This window comes from Onychomys torridus, chromosome 14, assembly GCF_903995425.1.
Source record: "Onychomys torridus chromosome 14, mOncTor1.1, whole genome shotgun sequence".
NCBI classification, from domain to species: domain Eukaryota; kingdom Metazoa; phylum Chordata; class Mammalia; order Rodentia; family Cricetidae; genus Onychomys; species Onychomys torridus.
Genome location: NC_050456.1, coordinates 2,205,253 through 2,229,939, shown reverse-complemented (window position 1 = coordinate 2,229,939; position 24,687 = coordinate 2,205,253). Strand labels below are relative to the sequence as shown.

Genomic DNA, 24,687 nt, shown 5'->3' with positions numbered 1-24,687 from the left:
CTGTACCAGAATGCTCCAGGGGAGCTTAATTCAAACCCTAAGTGATGGTGTCTGACAAAGGGATGTAAACACTGCACTGATTCATGGCTTGTGATTGGTGGCTCATTTGTTAGTGTCTCACTGCCACTGGCCCAGCTGAGTGGCTGCACACAGGGCCAGCATTCCACTGATTCTTTCACTCGCTTAACACTGCTAACACTTAGATGGGGATACACACACAAACAAGCCAGACGTGAGCCCTGTCTTCATGGCGTTCAGTCAGGGCACTGAAAACAAGTACTCCACACAGAAAAAACGTGTGGTACGAACCAGGAGTGAAGGGAAGAAGGATGTGTGGGAGTTCTCAGGAACGGGAAGTCAAGGAAGGCCTGTTTGAGGAAGGCAAAATGGAAAGGAGCGAGCCCAAGGAAGTGTGCATGGGAGTGGGAGGAAGGAGATGGCCCAGACAGAGGGACAGCAGTAAGTCAAAAGCCTGGGCTAGGAAGACCTTTGAATTGTTGAAGAGATACAGGTCATATCTCATAATGTCTGTTTTGGGAAGAAAAATATAACATTTGACTAGTGATAAACAGATGAGAATTGAAAAGTTGTCCCAAGGATGTGGAAGAATAGGAGCCTCATACATTGTAGTAGCAAAGTAAGGTGATGCTTGTTGGCATTGACACCATTAACGGACAACTGTGCTCTCTTGACGGGCATGGGTTCTCCACACATGCTATCCTCACACCCACCATATATGTGTGCCCTCAGCTGTAGATGTAATTCTAAACGGTCTTATTAAATAAGAAACACAGAGACAAATAAAGAATTAAAAGCCCAAGAGGTCAGAGCACTAGCGAATAGCCTTTAGCTTACCAGCCGCTGCTGTCCTGCCCCTGAGAAAAGAGACCTACTTCCTGTGTGTCTATATTTTTTATTGACTTTCTGTTCTGCCTTCTCATTGGTTCTAAACCCAACCACATGACCTCTTCGTCACCTCCTGTCTATACAGACCTCCAGGTCTCTATGGTTGGTATTGAGATTAAAGGTGTATGTCTTCAAGCTGGCTATGTTCTTGAACACACAGACTCTGCCTGCCATGTAATCAAATTAAGGGTGTGTGCTACTACTGCCAGACTTCTGCTAAATAGCTTGCTATTAGCTCTGACCCCCAGGCAACTTTATTTATTAACATACAAATAAAATCACACTTCAGCACAAATAAAATATCACCACATTCAGCCACTGTAATGTCCACAGATTTGTGTGTTTGACTACCTGTTCTCAAACTGAGGGCATTGTTCTGGGAGGCTGAGAATCTTTTGGATTTGAGGTCTACCTAGCAGGTAGAGGGTTGAGAAGGTAGATCTTGAGGATTTATGAGCCAACTCTGCTTCCAACCTGAGCTCGCTACTTCCCTGTCAGTTGCTGAGACGTAAGGATATCATATTGCAAAGTCCTATTCTAGACCAAGAGAGTCTCAGCCATCATGCTGTCCCCCCATCAACCCAAATAAATTCTCCCTCCTTTAAGCTGTCCATGTCAGGATGCTAAGAAAAGTAACCCATGCAGCTTCCTCCATGGCTAAACTGCATCTCCCCAAAAGATACATTGAAATCCTAACCTCTCTCTACCTCACTTTACACTATGATTACAATAGTTGGGGCTTCAGAGAAATAGATATAACAGAAGATTAAGTGTATAAGCAGATAGATATGTAGCTAGATAGGTATAAAGGGAGAGATATAAAGATATAAATATATAGGTAGGTGGATGGGTAGGTAGATGACAGAAAGATAGATACAGAAAATAGAGATGACTAAACAGATGGATATACAGAAATAGATATCTAGGTAAACAGTTGGATGCTCGGGAGGAAGGAAGATGAATACATGGATAAATAGATACATTGATACATGGAGATACATCATAGCGATTCATAGAGCTACATCATAGAGATTCATAGAGCTACATCATAGCGATTCATAGAGATACATCATAGCGATTCATAGAGATACATCATAGCGATTCATAGAGATACATCATAGCGATTCATAGAGCTACATCATAGAGATTCATAGAGCTACATCATAGAGATTCATAGAGATACATCATAGAGATTCATAGAGCTACACAGATAGATAGAGGAGCAATTTTAAGAAGCCAGTCAGTGGCTTTGAAATCTGTGTGATGGGTAGCAGGCTGGAAATCAGGGGAGAGCCATTGTTGCAGCTCACATTCAAAGACATTCTCTGGTACAATTCTTTCTTATTCAAGAAAGAATTATAGTGGAGACTTTAAATGCAGGATCTAGAGGGTTCACAGGAACACAGAGGGTCGTTGAAACTTAAATACTTGAGTTAAAATTTACTTTTTAATGTGGCTGCCCACCATACAAGCATATATATATATATATAAACAAAGACTCTCATATTAAATTATATTATGCTTCTGAAAGGATGGGTAACAACATATTTTTTGTGAGCAGACAGTATTTTAATCCACAAAAGGAGGATTCTAGGTTTTGTGTTACATTTTTATTAATTTAGTGATTTGACAATTCTGTACATGTGTGTAATGCGTTCTGATTGCTCTACTTCCACCCTTTCTTGTCTCCCCCCCCCCCTTTCAAAACTATCTCCTTTCTACCTGACCTTTTCAAAGCTTTAGGACTTGAGGTTTTATTTTGTGACCCTTTAATTTAATGACTGACCACTGGATTGAGACTTGTTTATTGGAGCCTGATGGGGGTCACCAATAATACAGTATAGAACTGAAGGCAATGGCATCCATACTTTCTCTGACTCTATCCCTAGAAATAGTTCAGCAGTGAGGGACAGAACCCTGTGTCCCTTCTCCATCCTCTCCTACATGTTGAGGGGCCCATTCTCAGCAGGTGTCCGTAGTTACTGAGAGTTTGCCAGGTATGTGTATTGTTCTGAAGATGGCCTCTCTCAGCCCTTCTCCCTGTACTCTGGCTTTTACACTCTTTCTGCCTCTCTTCTGCAGTGTCTCCTGGGCATTACAGGGCTCAGCGGTCACTCATTTTCAGTGCCTTGTAAGTCTGCCTCCATCTTATAAACCACACGGACTCTTACAAAGGGAAGCACATAGCTGGGGCTGGCTTACAATTCGGAGGTCTACTCCACTGTCATCATGGGAAGCATGGAGGCATGCAGGCAGATATGGTGCTGGAGCAGCAGTTTGAGAAGTCTTCTTATATCCAGATCCACAGGCAGCAAGAAGAGGAGAGAAATACTGAGCTGTGGTGGGAATTTGCTCCAATCTGGCTCAAAAACGGGATTAGATAGGATAGGGTAATAAGGTAAATTATTGTATCTACTTGTAAACTAATTTAGCAACTATCAGCTTTGGATAGTTTGGATCCTTGTATATTGATACAGACATAAAATTATTTTTCTATTTCTGTTTAAGATAATTTGTATATTGATACAAATACAAATCTATATTTATCATATTTACATATTTTCCTACTTTTATTTAAAATATACACCACCGTCCAGCTTATATGTTCTATTTCTGTTTAGGATATTTTGTATATGGATACAAATTAAAGTATTGTCATATTGCACTATACATTTCTACCTCTGATTAAGGTATTTTTGTATATTGTCACAAATTCAAGGTCATTGTACTTATACTGTACATCTCTACAGACTGTTTGTTTTTATAATGTGAAGCCTTAGATTTTAAGTTACTTAGGTTTATAAGAGTTACAGGTTAATAGTCCTATGCTTGTCATACTTATAGCCATGTTAGTTAGGTTTTCTAGATAGAGATGTATGCCAGATAGATAGGTCATCTTCAGACACTTCATAGACCTAGAGAATTGAAATGTTTTAATAACTTAGAATCTTGTTGACATGAAATATGATTGCTCCTAGCAGCACCGATTCACTCCCAAGAGGACGTTGGGCATCGAAGACACTCCACATGGCATTTGTCTACTACTTGGCAAAAGTGGGCTGTTGGGCAAAGACCTGCCCTTGCCTTGACTGCTGACAGTAATCACGCTGTCCAGTCCGAACGAGCAGGACGCACAAAACAGTGACTGCTGAAACTTGCCAAGACAGGGTGGGACAATCTTTCAGAATCCCTGCTTCTGAAAATGGTCTGTCAGATACTCTAGGCCTGTAGCCAGAAGTGGGTGCCCCAACATTGCAGAGCAACATGGAGTGACTGTGCAGGCAGCCAGCTGTTTCTGTCACACCTTTCATGTTTCAGAAGTCACTTGTTTGCACTTCCCGCTCACTCTGGTAATTATTTCCCTTCTCAGGTCTTTGAGAGGGTTGAAGACTAGATAGTTACAGTTATAGTCAGTCCTCTTGTATTTTACCTAAGAGCATTTCAGGTACAAGATTTAGATTCTTCAGGATAGGAGAGCTATTGGAGTAATCTCTGTAATTTGCCAGTTACCTTTGGCCTGGACATTCAGTATATGTTCCTTGCTCAATGGTAAGCTGAGCTCAACTCCTGGGTTCCATATTTTGGAGAGAAAACTGACTCTAACAAGTTGAACTTGTGTGCTATGGCGTGTGTATTCATGTACACACACACACACACACACACACACACACACACACACAATTAAAAACAACTACAACAAAAATAGTGTTTTCTTGTGTGTTGAAAACAAACAAGAAGTTAATTCTAAATAACAGAAAGCAGAAAATGGAAGAGAAACATTAAGATAGACACTGAAAATTGACTAAGGTCTTTATTTGTAAAGGAAGAAAACATTAAAAGCCAAAAGCCTAAATAGAGGGTTGTGACGTCAAAAGGCCCATAGCCTGCCACCAGCCTCTCTTTAATCTTGTTTCACGAGGTCAGATAGGAAAGACATAGCTCAAGGCAAAGAAGCGGTGAGGGGTGTGCCAACTACCTCATCCCGAAGAACTCTCCTGGCCAGGAGACAGTGATTGAAATCTTGCCTCCAACTAGTCGGTCCAGTTCTTTGTGAAGAGTTACCATGAGCAAAGTGACTGACTAAATCTCTAGTCACCCATAGTCCTGGCCACACAGTCCCAGCTCTCTTGAGTGGCTTGCTCTGGGCTGGGGAGTCTTTCTTCTTCTTTTCTTTTAGTTATAAGATAGAATGAGATAAACACAGAGTTTTTTGGTTTGTTTGTTTCTCTTTTCTTTTTCTTTGTTTCTTTCTTTTTTTTTTTTAAAGGTTTATTTCTTTATTTATTATGCATACAGAAGAGGGCGCCAGATCTCATTACAGATGGTTGTGAACTACCATGTGGTTGCTGGGAATTGAACTCAGGACCTCTGGAAGAGCAGTTGGTGCTCTTAACCTCTGAGCCATCTCTCCAGCCCTCTCTTCTTTTCTTTTTCTGCTCAATAGTTCTATCCTAAGCTTAACTACTCCCTGGAAAAGAAGAAAAAGTATTGTGAGGACTCTAACTCAGAGCAGATCAGGAAATGGTGATTCCTGTGATTTGAAGCACGCTCGGAGGCAGCCGCTGGCAACACACTTCCTGTGGGTCTCACTCTAACCTGAACAACAGTTCCAAAGAACCCAGAGCCCACACTGGACAGCAAAGCCATGAAGGTACAAGAAAGATGCAGAAAATTTTCATCTCAGAAATAAAGGTCCTTTTAAAGAATCTTTCAAAATCTAAGACATAACACAGGAAATTCGACTGCATCAAAAGTTTGAAAAATTCTACAGCAAAAATCTCTAGAAATAAAGTTAAGAAAAAAAAAAACCAATAGTAACTTGGGAAACATGAATGAAACATATAAATATTCATAGATGTACATGAATGAAATGCATAAATATTCATAAATAAACTTGAATGAAATGCGTGAATATTCATAAATACACATGAATGAAATGTATATTACCAAGTCCTAATTTCTTTAAGAGACCAAGGTTCTAAAAGACAGTAGAAAATACCAATAAGCTTGTAGAAGTGACCAGAACATTCACAGAAGTGGAAATACATGGTTTCTTTCTCCTCAAAGTTTTGAAATAATTTTAGATTCACATAATAGTTACAAAAAAAATAGTATGTCCGACTGATCTTTTTCTTTATATATCTTACCTATTAGCTTTATCAATGGTCCTTGAGTGAAACATTATTACTGTAGGGGCTGGGAAGATGGCTCTGTGGTCAAGAGCACTTATTTCTGTAAGTGTTTCTCATCAAAGGAGACCCTGGCCGTTAGGGGCCAAGCAATGCCACAAAATCACATCATGAAACAGAGCTGACACAAGAGACTTACTGGGGTGGAAGAATGTCCAAGGCTGTAAGCAGTCCACACTCTTTCCAAATGGCAGTGTGGAACAGGAAGATGTGGTAGGCATATTTGGAGTCTGTGTAGACATTTAGGGGTTGTCCTGGTTATTATTCTTAGCCACTTCTGGAGTCACATGACTGCATGCACTATCAGCAATCAGGCAAAATGCTTAGTCATTCCAGGGCCTTGTGTCCTATGTAATCCCTGTACAGTGTGGTCATGTAATCTATGCACATGCGTGGTGTAGCTATGTAAGCCCATGTACATATGTGAGAGGTGACCTATAAAAGCATGCTCTGCCAAGCGGTAGTGGTGCATACCCTTAATCCCAGCACTTGGGAGGCAGAGGCAGGCAGATCTCTGTGAGTTCAAGGCCAGCCTGGTCTACAGAGTGAATCCCAGGACAGGCACCAAAGCTACACAGAAATCCTGTCTCGAAACTCCCCCCCCCCAAAAAAAAAGCATGCTCTACCTGCTCCCTGCTCTCTCCCTCTTGCCAGAGGTAGCACACACCTCCCCCGACCCCTCAATGCCTCCCCATCCCCCCACCTTTTTTTTCGGTAGGCCTATCCCCCACTCTTCCCTTCCCTAATAAAAACTCTTATAGTGGGTTCTGTGGTACCTCGTGTTTTCTCGCACCTGGTAAATAATGCCAACAAGTAACACTTGTGCCAATTGGAAGGCATAGGTGAGAGTTATTAGTTCAGCCTATTGATTAATGGTGTGGGCAAGGAGGGCCTATGCCTCAATCACCTCAGTATCTGACACTATGGCATAGTCTGCTTTTCGGGCCCCCAAGTGTGAAAAGGAGCTGCCTTCTCTGTACCAGGCCTGAGGCAGTGTGTCCTCCTGTATGTGTGAGGGATGAGGCAGTAGTTCCTCTTGGGTTTCAATGCAGGAATGAGATGCTGATGGGTGAGCATGGTTGGAAAGTAAGTGTGGCATCTTCTACTGTGCTACCTGGAGAGAAAGAACTAGGAAGGAGGTCGAGTTTGTAAGCCTTTACACGGGAGTAAGTCAGGTTGTGGAAGGAGAAGATGGTGGTGGGTGACCAGAAAGTTAGTTTTTGGGGTTCACAAACAAAGAGTTCGGCAGCTATTAAAGTGCATATCAGAGTGCCCATCCCTGGGCAGTAAGGTCTAATATTTTTGGCAGGTATGCCATGCCGTAGGTGCAAAGGAAGGTGCCAGTTGGTAACCTAGGACCTGAGGGCATATCCTTCTTTTTCTGTTACACAGAGGGAGCAGGGATGGGTTAGGTCTGGAGGTGCAGTGCCAGGGCCTGAAGCAAGGCTTGCTGGAGCTTCTGAGAGGGCTTGGTTAGGGATGTGAGAAGGGGTTCATGTGAGGGGCCAAGGGCTGCCTCAAACTGTGGACTTTATAGGGTATGGATCACATTAAACAGGGAACATACGCAGTCGTGAGACAATGGGAATGAATCACATTTGCTGCTGGTGAGGATGGGGCTGCTGGTGCTGAGTCACTGAAAGTGGAGGAGGGGGCATCTGGTTCTGGACTGTGGGTGGTTCTCCTTTGGCCAACTTTCTCTTGCAGAGAACCCAGAGGTTCCCAGCAGCCACATGGCCACTCACAACTGTCTGTAACTCCAACTCCAGGGAATCCAACACTCTCTTCTAACCTCTATTGGCACACACACCACACAGGCAAAAAACTTACCTATAAAAAATGGAATAAACTGAGAGAAAAAATTTCTAACTACTTACTGTCATTTTGTCTAGTGGCATTTCCTTCTTCCTCTCATTTCTTATACATACTAATGCTAGTAAATACTAGTATTTGTGATTTATCTTTAACTGATGCATAGACTTATAAGAATCATGCATGCTAGTAGACCACTATGCAATTTTCGACAGGTATATGCATTGTATAGCATATTGTAAGTCACAGCTGAATGGAAGTGAGGATGTGACTGCTCCCAGCTGTGGCTGAGGTTTTATTGTGTATATGAGGGAGAGTTGGGCCAGAGGTATCTGAAAGGGTCCATACTGAACCAGGCCATGGTGGGGGGTGAGTGAGTCAGAGAAGAGAGAGAGGAGAGAGGGCAGCCAGACCAAGAGTGAGCCACCAGGAGCCAAGAGGCCAAGAGCAGAGCCAAGAGGCAAGACAGCATGGCCAAATACCACAGGGAAGGGCAGCCGGCCCTGGGCTGGAGAGGTTGGGGTGGGTGGGAAGTGCTGGGAGGAGCCACAGGTGCAGAGTGAGCCTTGTCCGGAGTTTCTCTGGGGCCTGCCAACACTAAGCGAATTTGTCTCTGCAAACATTTATTATTTCTGTATGCTAAAAACTTGCAAACTTGGGTTGGGGATTTAGCTCAGTGGTAGAGTGCCCTGGGTTCGGTCCTCAGCTCTGAAAAAACAAAAACAAACAAACAAACAAACAAACAAAAAAAAAACTTGCAAACTCTTCTCAGCCAGCTTTGTTCTTTTCCAGTTCTGTGAAGAATTGGGATTTTGATGGCGATAGCCTGGAATCTGTAAATCACTTTCAGAACTACATGCATGTTTATATTAATTCTGCCAACATTAATTCTGGTACTGCACATCAGGTCTAAAGTCTGGTTTTAATTCTTTCCATGTTGGGCTGCTTATAGCTGGGAAAGGGGCAACATGGGCATCTCCCTCCTGCCCACTTTCTTCCACTTTTCAGCTTTTTGTTATAATTTACAAGCAGACACTGTGGCCTCTTGTCTGATTTCTTAGTCCTTCATGTCTGGTAGGCCACGGATGTCAGAGGCTCAGCTGCCATCTTACCCCACCTCTGGTTCCTTCGCCTCCCTTCCTCCCTCCCTCCCTCCCTCCCTCCCTCCTTCCCTCCCTTCCTTTCTTTTGGTGCTAAAAGCAAACCCAGGGTCTCTTATATATTGGAAAGCATGGCTTAATTTCACTTTTGACAAGCAATGCAAATGTCAGTGAAACACTTCTTTACCTAACAGAAAGGTAAAATATTTGATAATATGGTGTCATCGAGGGTCCAGGGCCTCTTCCATGCTTGTACATGCCATTCATGGGAATAAATGTTGGAACAAGATCTCTAATAAATACTCTGATAGCATACATAAAAAAGTTAAATGCACATTTTCTTCTATTCAACAATTTCATTTTTAGGAATTTCATCTGCAAGCATACTCTCATATTCATTACATATTCAAGTTATTTCAGTCTCGTTTGTAATAGATGAACTGAAAACACAGTAAACTTCTCTCCATAGGGAACTGCATAAATAATCCAGGACACTGCTAGACAGTTTCTGTCCTGTGTTTTAAAAGACAAAAACTTCTGTCCTACTTTGAGCAAGCGTCTCTAATGCACCGAGTATTCAAACATTTATTCCACTGATACCAAAGCAACTTGGGAAAGAAAGGGTTTCTTTAGCTTACTTGTCTATCATGAAGGAAAGCCAGGGCAGGAATTCCAGCAGGCCAGGAACCTGAAGGTAGGAACTCAAGCAGAGACCATGGAAGAGCTGCTTACTTGTTGGCTCAGCCTGCTTTTTAAATAACCCAGGACCACTGCACAGGCTTGGCATCACCCACAGTGGGCTAGGCCCTCCCACATCCACCAAAAACAAAGAACACACACACACACACACACACACACACACACACACACCCGCGCAGACTTGCCTAGATACAGTCTGATGTCTGAGGTTTCCTCTCCCCAGACGTCCCAAGCTTGTATCAAGTTCTAAGCTTTCCTTTCTACAAGAGTAACGGCGATGTAGATGAGTGTGTGTTTATGCTTGGGCTCTCTAGGAGATTCACAAGACTAACAGTGGCAGCACTGTCACCAAGCGACAGGTGGAGGCGAGAAGACTTTCTTTTCATTATTTATTCTTCTGGACATTTGGAATTTTATACTGCATGCATATATTAGTTGGTAAAAAACAATTTACTTCTTAAAAATTACAATCCCTAGAGATAAGACAATTGGCAGACTCACAAGACAGCCGCACTATCCAGGCCTCTCTGCTGTCCTTCCTCTCCCTTGACTGGCCTTCACCTTGCGTTCTCCTGCTCACCTGCATCTGGAAGCTTTCTCTGACAGTCATATTTCCAGCCTGAATTTGATCCTCTTCCCCCACTCAGCCATGCTCTCACAGCCTTGAACACAGTACTTGATTTACTTGATTGTAATTGTGACTTAGGATAAGTTTGTCTCTGGGCTAGGTTTGGGGACCTTGCTGGGACTCTGGTGTCACAACAGGCTTAGATCTGAATGTCCTCCACAGGCTCAGTGAACACTCAGTCTCCAGCTAGCGGTGCTGTTTTGCAAGCTGTGGCATCTTTAGAAAGCGGGACCTGGCACATGGAACTAGGTTGCAGGGGCAGTTTGAAGGTCACCCCAGCCACTAGTTTTGCACACATTCTTTGTTTCCTGGTCTAGGTTGCCCCTGCATGCTCCTATGGACAGAAGCAGAGACTCTTCATCATGTCTTCCCTGTTAGAAAAGACTGAAATCACTCAGAGGCAGAACTAAAATAAACTGTCCTTTTTACATGTTTCTTCCAGTTCTTTTGGTCACACATGATTTAAAAGTAACTAATAACAGACCTGGCACCCAGCTCAGTTGCTCATACACAGTGTGCTACACAGGAGTGATGGCTGGCTGCCTGCATGGATGGATGCATGCATGCATGCACTGACAGGTGGATGGATGGATGGATGGACGGATGGATGGATGGATGGATGGATGGATGGATGGATGCATGGATGGATGGATGGATGCATGGATAGATGGATGGATGCATGGATGGATGGGCAGATGATGGGTAAATTGGAAGAACAGTGCTTCCAGAGTGTTGGCTAGGCTAGCCAAGGAACTTCTATCTGCTTTTTTAGCTCCTGCTGTAACCTTACCATGCATAGAGAGCACAGAGCAGGTGAATGAACAAACAAACATCACAAAAAGGAGGAAGAGAGAAATGATTAGCTGGTATACAGATATTTGGAAAAGTTGTCAGAGATGTATGTGGAGTCCACAGCTTAGAACAGGGACACCAGCAAAGGACACTGGAGGGGCTGGCTCCAACGCAAGTTAGGTATTTATGCACAAGAAAATCCCTTAGTTGCCATATGACCTGACATTTATGAACATGATATTTCCCCAACAGAAATGAAAACCCATTTCCCTGAAAAGAAACAAGACTTGTATGTGAATGTTCATGGCACCTTTGTGAAGTAGATATAAGCCAAATATCTCTGTGGATGAACAAACTATATGTGGCTCATCCATAGAGCAGAATAATATTATCTGGCAGTAAAAAGGAAAAAAGGGGGTGAAGTACTAGGCAGGCTACAAGCTAGATGGTCCCTGAGGACATGATGCTCAGTGAAAGAAGCCAGTCCCAGAACCCACATGTTGCGTGGTTCTGTATGAAGCCAATCAAAGAACCCACATGTTGTATAGTTCCATTTGAAGCCAATCCCAGAATCCACATGTTGTGTGGTTCTGTATGAAGCCAATCCCAAAACCCTCATGTTGTATAGTTCCATATGAAGTCCATCCTAGAACCCACATGTTGTATAGTTCCATATGAAGCCAATCCCAGAACCCACATGTTGTATGAAGAACAAGGGACTCGACAGGAACCAGAATAGATTGATGGTTGAAGGCTTGTGGAGTAAGAAGGTAGAGGGAAATGAGTAACTGCTAAGGAGTGAAAGGTTTCTTTTTAGGGCAATGGAAATGTTTTAAGATTGATTGTGACAATGGTGGCACAGGTCTGTGAATTTAATAAAAACCAGAGGGTTGTGTACGTTAGCTGGATGCAATTTATTGTCTGTGAAATGTGTCTTCATCAAACTGTTCTAAAATCAAATAGAAATGACCTGGGCTTCCTGGAAGTGTGACTTAGAAGCCCACAGAATTTTAGAAGCACTTACACTCCTGGATATCAGGTGGCCTAGGGAGGCCAGTCTCCTCACTTTCCCACCATGAGCCAGGGCTGGCACCTGCCAGGAGCTGCCAGGGCATTGGCTTCTCCCACAGTCCTCAGGGCCGGTGTGGAAGGGAGCTGTTCCCTGTTTTAGAGGTGAGAAATGCTGCAGAATTTCTTTACTCCTGACTCCACAAACCCTCTCACAGAACACATTGAGCATGTATTTGGGGGAGGGCAGAAAGAGAGAAAGGTAAGGATCAGGAAACTACAAATGAATCATTAGTTCCACAGTTGTCTGAGCGTGGACTATGCACCTGGCACCATGTTAAATAGGAAGAATCTAAGGTGTAAATAAATGTCAAGTTCTATGTGGTTCCTGGAATTGAACGAGGGTTCCCTGGAAGAGCAGCCGGGCTTCTGGCTGACACCCTCACACAGACATACATGTAGACAAAACACCAATGAACATAACATAAAAATAAATTATATATATATATAAGTAAAAAGGTTAAAACTTTTAAAAAGGAAGAAAGAGAAAGAAAAAGAAAGAAATGTCAAGTTCCCCTCGCCCAGAAGAGTTTGGTACACAAGCTAACACAGTGTGGATGTTAGAACACTGGGCCGTGCTTCACTCCCGCCTGGAGCCATGGGCCACCATGCATGGTGGCCCATGATGTGTGTGGACCTGGGGACAGGGGTTCAAGGTGCTGGAAATGCAAATCCCACATGTCCTGTCCTAGGTCGACATTACTGGAAGCCAGAGTTCCAAGCCGGATGGATAGCCATGCTCTGTCCCACATTTAAAAGGTCACTGCCTGGACCTCATGCCCTCAGAATGGCAGAACAGCTGAGCATTCACCACACAGCTCCGATTTCTCACCGGTCTATTTCTTTCAGGTACATATAGATTACAAGAGAAAAGTATGTTCCAGGTTCTAAGTCAAACATCAGAAGGAAACATCACTAACACAGTGGACACTGGAGATACTCCCAGGGAACCCTTAAAGCACTCCAAGGCCTGATGGCTGCTGACCAGCCCAGACTTCACAGAAGGCTCCCTGACCCCAAAGTTCTGGCCCAGGACTACTAGACTATGAGGTCCCTCACTCATCTTCCTGTGGAGATAGATCCTAGAGGCTGGAATAGCTCAGCACCCTGCAATCAGGTAACAAGAGAACAAGGCTCTCAGGGTCCCTTGAAGCCCCTGTGACGTCTGAGGTAGGGTCCTACTTCGAACCTTGTGCTCTTAGAAGTTTCAGATCCTGGCGATGGCACCCATTCTGGGAGTGGAAACAGAAGCTGTTTACAAGAGGAAACAAACAAACACAGCCCCTTCCAAAAGGGGCCCTCATGCTCCTCCAGGGAAGCTGGGTGGAGGAGGAGGAGGAGGGGCTGAGCTGACAGAAACCCAGTGAAAACAGAGCCACATTAAAACACTATGTAGTCAGGCTGAAAATTAAACAGATGTGAATTTCTTTAATTCAAAGCCTTAATTATTCTGACGTTATCCATAACTTACTCTGAGCCATCACTTCAGCTTTAATTACGCATAATGAAATGGATTATTTACAGTAACTAATATGACAGGAAAAACTGAGGAGTGAGAATTGGTAACTTGGTAACTGTTGTGTATTCACTCAGGAGGGAATGCTGCACACCTATGTTTCCCTTGCTGGCCTAGCAGATGTCCCTCTGGGGTGGACCACTGTTGGATGTGCTGTAAACTCACCTGCTGTACGTTCGGTTGTTCTGCCCTTCCCTCCCTTGACTCATTCACTGCTGCAGTAATACTGCGTTGCAGGACTTACTTTCCCTGGTTTCCAGGTAGGCATGAGTAGACTTGAGATCTGAAAGGTTAGGTAATTTGCCTAAGGTCACACAGCACAGCCTATGATTTTCACTATTTAGCTACTTCAAACGGAAGCCTCTAGACTTGCATTCCAAATCTTCCTGCTTTATCCAGAGAAAGTTAACTAAAGGGCAAAGTGGTTTGTGATTTTAGCAGCAAAGTGAAGGATCAGATGCAAGCTCTTGTGAAATGAGCCTGAAAGCCTGGAGAATGCACTGGGGGGCGTGGAGGAGGCTGTGTCTGGAGCCAGGGCAGTGACACAGAGGCACCTTGGAGACCGTGGGAGGGGAGCAGCCGGTCCTGCCGTCCTGGGTTTCCAAGGAGAGCACTAACTGGAGCCTTGGCCTCCCCCAGCCCATGAGGGATTGCTGCTCACCAGCAGCTTCATCTCAGTGAGCTGAGATACTTCCAGTCTCCCTCTCCTCACTGTTAAAACGGACTTCTGTCACCTGGTATTTCTTTCCCATTTCCCTCCGCATCCTCCTCTCTCTCATCCAGCTTCGGAGCAGTAGCTTCCTTTGTAGCCCATGCCAGCTCCAAACTCACTATGTAGCCCAGGCTGTCAATCTTCCTGCCTTAGCCTCCTGAGTGCTGGAATTGCAAATGTGAGGCTTGAATCTCCCTGTCTTGTCCCTCAGCACATTGCTTTCTGGTCACCCAGTTACTCATGGCCAGTACCGTTCAACTCCTACAAATCTAAATTTGACTAAGTCTCATCTCCTTCCTCTCTTCCACTTGCAGGCTGGCACAGCTGGTGCTGGGACTGGCATACTGCATGGCTCCTACCACCTCCTCTTGGCCATACAAGTTTGCGGGGAAGATTGGGCAGAGAGAAAGGACAAGGGACCAGGCCCTCTCTCTAACTGCCTGCTCACAGCCTGTCACCTATTATGACTTCTCAGGCCAACCCAGTCTGCATATATGTTAGCCTGTGCTTCAGAGCACCTGGGACTCTCCACACCACTTCCATCCCTGACAGAGGTTTAGCCAACCCTTCCACATCTGGGGCTCCTGGGATATCCCTTCCCTACAGCAGGCAGGTACCTGTTGTGGGGGAAGGGATGGAGGAGATGGTTCTTTCTCTGACATAATTACTCTACTGCTCCTCAGCCATCTCCCCTGAGCCTGCGAATTACCCCTTTTTTCTGAGTAAACATGGAGCCAGGCTGTTTTAATTCACCCACCTCTGTACCTTGGCACAGTGCTGCAACAGTCATGGAAATGCTGTAAAGGGGCACACCACTTCCTAGTGGGCAGAAGCCCAACTCCAATGTTCCGATGTTCTTCAGCCAGCCTTTGGGCTCTGGAGGGGGAGTGGTGGTGGACGGTGTCTGAGATGGTTAACCTAGGACACTCCCCTCTGGGAATGTTCGTGAGCTGGTTTCTAAATTGCTTAAATAAAATAGGACAATCTACCCTAGATGTAGGTGGCACCATCATGCAGGCTGGGCCTGCAGACTAATAACAAGGAGCCAGCCAGCTGAGCACCAGCATGCCTGCTCTGCAGCACGCCTGCTCTGCAACCCACTGCCGCTGTAGCATGCCAGCTGCCTGCTGTTGCTGCCCAAGCCTCTTCTCTCAGCTCGTGAGGTAAGATAAGCCTTCCCTCCCTTGTGTTGTTTTCCTGCCGCCACAAGCACAGTAACTAACCCAGCATCAAAGGGGACTGTCTACCAGGTGTCTGCTTTATGGACACATCTGCTCCCAGCTTGTAGCCATTGTCTTGAGAATGAGTTTCAGTGAGTTCCAGGTCTGAGTCCTGCCCCTCAGTTCAGGTCAGTAGAGACGCCCTCACCTGAAGCCCCGACTGGGCAGACGACGACAACAGGTCTGGTTCATTACAGGGCGGTTGAGAGCACCGTGTTCGTAATGACAGGGACATGCAGCTTGGCCACAGTCTCAGTGTGTCACTTTCTGCTCTTCTGACTTCCCTTGAGTTCTCTGTGGAGATATATGGATGAGGACTTTGGGAACAGACCTTAGGCTAACTAGGATGGGCTAGCTGACCTGTCTGGTAGCAGGTTATTGCACAGGTAGGGTCAAGGAACAAACAGACCACAGTGTTTACAGTCTCCTTTAGTTACCACCAAAGCCTGTTTGATTTCCTGCCTGGCAACCAGGTCATGAAGGGAAGGAAGACTGTGGTCTCTGGAGGAGATGTGGGCCAGAACACTGGATGAAAGTCCTGGATAGCCATACACACAGGGAGCCATCCAGTATGCGGGGGGCAGTCATTGTCCTTGGTCTCCTGGGGGTCACCTCAGGTAGGAGCTCTATGCTGTGAAGCTTCTTGGCCTGCTTGCTTTGCTGGACACCATTTTGTGAGAATGCCCCCAGAGAGGACATGGCCATTGTGAGCCTGCACTCCTGTGAGGGTTTCTCAACTGTGAGCAGTGAAAGGCAGCCCCTTTGGGGTGGCCTGCATCCTGGGGCCAGGGGTCCTGGAGAAGACGCACTTAGAGAACCACAGCAGAGCCCAGGCTTGTCCAGGCCTCACTCTGCTGTGACTGGCCTGGCTAGGAGTCTTTCTGAAAACTCGGGTTGGGAAAATGTTTCTCAGAGCCTAGCTGTGTTCGGGTATCAAGTCAGTCTTTGTGACAATTTGATTTGTCCTCTTCCAGGCACTGTACTTGGCAAGTCCTCCTGCAGGGAAACAGATATTGGGGGGCGGGGGCGCGGGCAGCTGTGTACCTGCGGAGCCAAGGCTCGTCCTTCTGATAAAGGGCCGAGACTCCACCTGACTCTTCTGTACTCTCTCCCCCATTCAAGAGCTTCAGGAATCTGTGTTATTCTTATTTTTAAAGGTTTACTTATTTTTATGTGTGTTGGTATTTTGCCTACATGTATGTCTGTGTGAAGTGCCAGGTCCCCTGGAACTGGAGCTGCAGACAGCCGTGAGCTGCCATATAAGTGCTGGGAATTGAACCCGGGTCCCCCAGAAGAGTGGCCAGTGCTCTCAACCCCTAAGCCCCCAAGAATCTTGTATGATCTTAAAGAATTCCTTCAGTTTGGATTATTGAAATTAAGCTTTTTAAATTAAATTTTATATTTTGAATAAGTAATATATGCATAATAAATTGAATTCGCTCACATTAAATTACAGTTTAATATAGGGGTAATTTACATCTTTGGTGAATTATATAGTGAAACACTCAGAGAAGGAACTAGAACATAGTAAATGCTTAGTAAAAGGTAGTGTGACGATTTACGCTGCTGAGTCTCCTAATCAGATTTCTAGGTATTTGCTCAAATCTTCCTTTGCTTCCCTCAGGGGTAGGTTAGTTCCCTTTATGTTGGTATTTACATTCAGGTCTCAGTTATTTGTAATAGTTATTTTTCTTTCTTTACATTTGTAGATAAAAATCTTCTCTTCCCTTTCATCTTTTAGCATACAATGTATGGATGCCAGTTAATGACTTATCTTACTATTTTTAATGATTTCCCCTTTAGTCAGATGTACTTTGCAGGACTGAAGAGAATTAACATTGGTAGTCCTTTGCTCTGATTGTTCTATGTGCCGCTTCTTTCTCTTACCTAATTGCCAACCCGTCCTTCCTGATCATTTATAACTAATAAGAAAAAAATGTATGTTTCTGTTTCTGTACCCCAAGGCAGGATGGTATAAGGTAGAAATGTTTTCTACATTTAGGAGATGGTTTTATCTGGATTATTAGTTCTAAATCAAAATGGATTTTTAAATCAAAATGCTTTTTCAAGATCCATAAAAATGAACATTTGATTTTCTTCTTTGACCTGCTAAAAAAAAAATAACTGGGCTTCCTCATATTGAGACCACTTCCCCTGAGGCTTCAGCCTGTGCAGGGCAAAGCTACAGAGATAAAGGAGGTCATGAATGGTCCAGGTGCTTACTTGAGGTAAACATTTGAAGGTTCTCCAGAAATACGAATTTTTGAGCTATAATTGTTTGAGTTGAGAGGTGACTTTTATTGTCACTAGGGAGCAGTGAAGTTAGATGGGATTCAGGGAGTAGTTCTAACACTCTCATTTGGAATGCTGTCTTCAGATGTGTGGAATAAACAAATAAACAAAGTCCTGTGTACTTGGGACTTCCTGTCTGAAATCTCTTCTGGCCTAGTAGACTACATACCAAATCACTCATTTTCCACCATGGTCAAGACCTACTTTTTGATGGACATCTATGATGTGGTCTGGCTGTCTCTCATCTTTTGTGAGTCTGAGAACCTGATCATAATGGTCACTCTAAACTGTAGAGGTCTGAGGGATTCTGGGTGTGAGGGCAGACAATGTGCACCTGCCCTCAGCACGAAGGGGCTAGGAATGTGGACACAGCCCCAAAGAAAACAAAACAGCCTCCTCTTTTATTTCTCAGGCCCTAAGTTTCCTCAAGACCCACATCAGGCCCCGCCATCCCCTAGATCCCTCCCACTTGTTCTGGTTCATCATAGACCCTCTTCCCACTGCACCCTGGAATGGCTCTTGCCTCTCTGTGTTTTCTATGCCAACAGCTCAGTACAATGCCCAGGTGCTCAGCAAGCTGACATGAGCCCCATAACTCACCTCTAAAGTGTCTGACCTGTCTCTGTAACTGCAATGTCAGCCCAACAATATCTTAGAGATCTATGGGCCACCATGGTCACAGTGGCATCCAGTATGTATTTAATTGAGTTGATCGTCATCTTTCAGAGTCTGGTGCAGATGTGTCTGTGTCTTTCACATTTACTGGTGAACCTTCACCAAATGTAGAGCTTTAGATCTTCTGCCTACTTCCTGTCTGTGTTTGACCCAGCTTCTGTCTCCCCACCCATTTCCTACCAAGATGAGGGAAAATGAAAGTTTCTGTTTGGGAAACTGTCACGTGCAGTACTGACAATGACTTACAAAGGAAATCCCCAGAGAACAGAAAGGAGACAAACTCCTGACTGTATCCATGGGAAGAGCCGAGAACAAAGCCTTTGCACTCCATAAGCACCAAAGGACCACATGTTCTTCACCAGGCAGAGGACCCAGGGCACTTAAACCTGAGGTGTATGGAAGCTGTCTACTCTTTTAGAAAAGCTTTTGTGCTCCCTGTGGAGACGAAGCATGCCAGGGGCACTGGGGAGTGAAGGACTTCCTTGGAGTCTAGAAGTCTGATGTGAACAAAAACAGCAACAGGCCCCTGAACTAGAGTTTTTTCCATGAGCACCAGGCTTTGGCACAGATGTCAAGGAAGTTCCCTGATCCTATCAGCTGGGCTTGAACCTCTGCTAGATAGTGTGAGAAAATCTGAAAAGGCCTGAGATTTGGTATTTCATTCTTCTTATGAAACTAGGTATAACTCACTTAAATATCTTGTGTGTGTGTGTGTGTGTGTGTGTGTCTGTGTGTGTCTGTTGCTTGCATGTATGTCTGTACATTATGTGCACATGGTCCACAGAGGCCAGACAGTGTCAGATTTCCTGGAATTGGAGATACAAATGATTGTTATCAGTCACATAGGTGTTGACAATCAATCCTGGGTCCTTTGGAAGAGCAATCAGTACTCTTAGCCTCTGAGTCACCCCTTTAGCCTCATAACTGCTTTAAAATTATTATTATTATTATTATTGTTATTATTATTATTATTATTGGTTTTTCAAGACAGAGCTACTCTGTGTAGCCCTGGCTATCCTGGAACTTGTTCTGTAGACAAGGCTGGCCTTGAACTCACAGAGACTATGCCTCCTGAGTGCTGGGATTAAAGGCGTGTGCTACCACTGCCTGGCCTAAAAATTATTTATTAATTATCAATATGTGTTGTGGTATTGTGGTGGAGAGTGAACCACAGCACACATGTGAAGGTCAGAGACCCACTTTGTGGAGTCAGTTCTCTCTTTCCACCTTTCTGTGGATCCTAGAACTCAGGTTGGCAGGCTTGTGCAGCAAATGCTTTACCTGCTAGACCATCTCTCCAGCCCATGAAACAGCTTCTTAACGCTCTCTTTCACATCCTTTGAAAGTTCAAGAAGAGTCAATTTTCAGAAAATCTTTCTGTGGTATATAAGACATCCAAAGAGACTACAAAAGACTTCTCTTCTCTTCAGAGCAGGCCTCAGAAGAGCTTTTCTCTCCCACTCTCCTCCCCACACTGCCCACCTCTGTGGTATTAGGAGATACTCTTTTCAGGGCAGCGGCAGAGTGAGGCTCCCAGACCAACACAGCCTTTTCTCAACAACTACAAGCTAATGTAATGGTCAGAATCAACACTGAGGACCACGTCTTTTCTTCCCTGTCCTACTGGAGAAGTGCCATGAATTTGAGGTCAGCCTGGGCTACATAGTGAATTCCAGGACAGCCTGGGCTGCAAAATGAAATCCAATCTCAAACAAACAGCAAGCTAGGCCCTTTCTCACTTCTAGAGGTCATATTATGGAGCAGCCAGAAGGACCTCACCATGTACAAACCCTCAATTAGGACCTCCCAGCACACATAAGTATAAGCCAAAGAATCTCATAGTCTATAAATTTCCTGATTGGTGGTCTTCTGTTATTGCACCACAAAATGGGCCAAGACAGTATTTGTGTACGCATCAGTGGTTCATAACCCAAGAAAGTGCTTCATTCCAAAGCCCTTAGGGAAAAGGTGACAGCAGGAGCCTGGCCCTGGCTCTGGGCCTCTAGTGATGTGATTTTGCTCCACAGTACTTTTTTTTAAAAAACAAAAAAAAAACAAAAAACAACTGTAGATTTGCAGATTTTGTCATTAGGCTTCAGTGGGTGTCCCTTAGCAATAGAACCCTGATTAGCAGCCATTTGGGTCATATTAGTGACACAAGAGAGTTGACACTGGAGTCCCACAGAAGATCAGGGTCCAGCCCAGTCACATGGTTAAGCAATAGTGAAGTTGAAGGTTTTCTTTTCAAATCTCTGCTCCACAGCAGCACTTTCCTCCACATTCTTTGATTAATAGAGAAATCGAAGGACTACTTGCTTGTGTATTTATTACTGGTGCATATATGGTGGGGTATGCCACAGCGTGCACATGGACATTAGAGAACTAACTCCACAAAGTTACGTTTACATGTAGTCAGCTCTCATCTTCCACCTCTCTATGGGTTCCAGCGACTGAGTTCAGGGCATCAGGCCCGCATGGACCACTTAGTGTTGGGGGCCCAGGGTGGTCAGCTTTCTGCCAGTAACTGAACTAAGAAGGCTTTAACCGTCTCACCACTGGCTCAGGAGGAGACCCTGGAGGCACATTCCTAGAAAGGTGGCAATTCATGGGAAACAAGTGTTTCACGCATCAAGATGTCGCAGCTGGCCCTGTGTCTGCTGATCCATGTCCACAGGCCTCTTCATTGTCCATGTGTTAGATCCTAATTTGATTCTTAATTAAGACACATGTGAAAGTCAAATTCCATTAAAGCCTCTTGCCTGCTCACCAGACTCTGAAAGAACCTTCTAGAAGACCAGCTGTAGAATGGAAATGAGGTGTCTTGGGAAGAAGAGTTGGCCTTGAGCCTCCGACCTTCTCTTTGCTGCAACTTGGCTGGTCATCTCTGGCACATCAGTTTGAGCAGGGTGCCTTGGGTCATCCATCCATCTTACCTGTGGAATGAATGGGTTAACGCTCTGAGTAGTGCATCTCACTAATGTACCACTTTAGCAGACCCTAGCCACTTGATTATTGCTCTCATTGCGCCTGCCTCTTTGAAGGCAGGGCATCTGGAGAATGGGGCACTGGAATTCAACCATGGCTGCCTTTACTGTCAGTATCTCCTATGGATGCTTCCCAGGTTTTTACTTCATGTGCATGATCCTGGCACATGACCTTATCCTGAGAAGAGGTCACAGAAGGACAGGGCATATCTTTACATGAAGTAGACTGCCATACTAGGCCTAGCTGGAACATATGTGAGACCTCAAAGCCCACCTCCACAGTAGCACACTTCCTCCAACAAGGCCACACATCCCAGTAGACCCACTCACAGTGGGTCAAACACCTGAGTCTATAGAGGCCATTCCTATTCAAAGCACCACACAGCCCCAGCCCACTATAGTTAGCAAGATTATAAAAACATGAGAGAATACGGCTTCTGCTATGTCCAAGTCTGGCATAATATCATGGGGAAAGAATGGCCCCCAGTCTTTCATGGGAGAAGCACATACTCTCTTAAATTAAATTCCTACTCTAGTGAAGCCCAAATCAATCTATGTGCCCTCCTGACTCTCATTTTTTTCCTCTGTGAAATTAGTATTAATCACACTGACTGATCCTCCACAGGATGTGATGCCCCCAAACAGCATCCAGCAAGACCATTCATTGTCCTTGACATTGTTAGTGGCTGAGGAGAAATCCCCCACTATTCTGGAGTTCTCTAGTCATGCACACTCAATTCTCAGAGGACCTCATGAAGTCAACATTGCCTCGAAAAGGAAAATAAGCTTCCAGAATCTTCTGGGCCCTTGCAAGAGAGAGGACATCATCACCACACTAAGACCTGCAAAAGAGAGAGCATCATTACCACACTAAGGCCTTTAAGTGGTGCTTTTCTGGCTCTTCCAAGGCTGGGAGGGAGGACAGAGAACCAGAGTCTTTGTTCCCCAGTGACAGCAGATTTCATGGCTGTTTGGTCTGGCTGTTTCCTTGGCTCCCAGAAGACCTCATGTCTTCACTTCCAGTGTCTAGAAAGCACTTGATCTTGGGGAAAAACCAGCCCCCTTTGTTGCCACGAAATAAAGCCACAGACCAACCAATGAAACCCCTGTTTCCAGCCAACAGCTTGGTGTTTATGCCTTCTCGTTTCTGTTTTAATCTGCAGGAGGAGCATTGCACCTGATCCACCTGCCTGCCACCAGCAACGTGCCCGAGAATGCTCCCCCTGCAACTTTGGTGCACGAGTTTTCTGTGAACTTATCAGTATCATTGTCACCTGTGATGCCAGGATTTCCCATGGTAGTCAACCCAAGTCCCTTCACTGAAGCCTTCAGGGTGAACAGACTATCAGGGACCAACTTTGAGGTGAGCAGCCTCTGACTCGTGCCCTGTGTCTGCAGAGAAGATCCACGCAGGACTCCACAGACCCTCTCCTCCACTACTGCTCTAAATTCTCCTCTGCCAAGCGACCCTAGAGCCCCTGTGCTCAATGTCCCAGCATCCTTGGCCTTTTCTTCTCTTCTTCTACAGTCCCCTTGAACATTCTGACTTCATGGATTACTGGGTGGTAATGTGCACTGGCCTACCCTGTTCTTTGGAAGGGAGGAGATGAATTTTGACATTTTGGATCCTGGTGACCTTGAATCTAGGGAGTCTACTCTGTTGTATCTCTATCACTTTTTTAGGGGACAATCTGAAAGAGCAAGTCTATTTAATATGAAAGACACACACCCACGTGTAAGCAGAAGTCTCAGTGTTTAGACCCGCAATGTGCACGTTTCCTTTCCGATGTCTCAGACCCAAATATTCACACTCATGTGTCATGCCATGGTTGCTCTGTTGTCTAGCTTGTAATTTGAGTTTTTCCCAAAGTTGTCACTTCCTCCTAGGGAGAGTCTGCCTAAAGACGTCTTTAGGACCCAGGGTCTGGACTCGCTGGCCTTCATTCAGCACTCTCCTCCTCGGTCCCCTTACTCACCAGGTCTGGCCTCCTGAACTTAGAGCCAGCTCTGCCATGGGTCCCTTGGGTCCTTGGGGGACATACTGGGCTCAAGCCTGCCTAGTCTAGACTTAGTTGCTTCCATGGGGTCCATACTGGTGTTCTTTTTGTTTTGTTTTTTGGTTTTCCAAGACAGGGTTTCTCCATGTTGTTTTGGTGCCTGTCCTGGATCTCGCTCTGTAGACCAGTCTGGCCTCAAACTCACAGAGATCCGCCTGCCTCTGCCTTCCGAGTGCTGGGATTAAAGGCGTGTGTCACCGCCACCCAGCCATACTGGTGTTCTTAAATGTAGCGCGTCCTCTGCATTACTAGGGGAGCTTTAGAGAAAGAGGAGGGTCAGGGGCCTACAGCTGCCCCATAGAACCCATTCCCTGAGGCCAGAGCGCAGTGTCTCTCCACTCTGGGATGAGTTTAGTCAATCTTCATGTCATCATCCCACGGAAGTTCCCAGGACCCAGATGCTGGCTCCAGGACTCAGCTGCCCTGCCTATCTATTCTTAACATATGGCCTGCATTTCCCCTAAGTCCTGCCAACTGCTCACACTTACAGAGTACATCCTGTGTTTTGGACACCACTGAAAATGATTCTCACACTCACTCCTGCTCTTGAAATCCTCAAGGTACCATGGGTCCACAGACAAGGAAAACGAATCACAGAAAGACTGAGTAGTTTGTCCTAGCTTGCACAGCTAATATGTAGCTGACTGTGACTGGAAACCAGGTCATCAAGCTCTGGAGATCTCATTAAAAAAACAAAACAATACATATTTAATTGAGCTGTTAATTCACAAGTAGACCCCACTACTGCCAAGCAGTGGGTCTCCTCACCCTATAGGACTAGTGATGGCAGCAGCAGGGGGCAGGGATGTCTACCACTTCTCCTGGATGAGTCTCTAAGGATAGCTCTGAGCCAGCCAGGCAGGGGGGCACAGCAGGTAGGACCCGGCAGCAGCACAGGAGCTCTCCAAGGTCCTGTGGAGGCCAGTGCCTTCCTCTCATCTCCCATGCTTAGTCTGAACCCTCTCTTGTCCTGGGTACTGTTGAGAGCTATGGACCCAAAACGTTGCTCAGCTTTGCTCAGGATGATGCTGAAGCCC

The 24,687-nt window shown here is 45.1% G+C and overlaps 1 protein-coding gene and 1 pseudogene across 1 annotated transcript in view; one reads left to right on the top strand and one right to left on the bottom strand.

Moving 5' to 3' along the window:
• The window catches only part of LOC118595620, a 37,469-nt pseudogene extending 21,635 nt beyond the window's left edge, over positions 1-15,834 (bottom strand).
• A 379-nt stretch (positions 15,835-16,213) lies between these two features.
• The window catches only part of Cdhr3 (cadherin related family member 3), a 73,520-nt gene continuing 65,046 nt past the window's right edge, over positions 16,214-24,687 (top strand). The window contains exons 1-2 of the mRNA XM_036206320.1: positions 16,214-16,259; positions 22,757-22,956. Coding sequence (XP_036062213.1) covers positions 16,214-16,259; positions 22,757-22,956 — 246 coding nt within the window. The remainder of the gene's footprint in view (positions 16,260-22,756; positions 22,957-24,687) is intronic.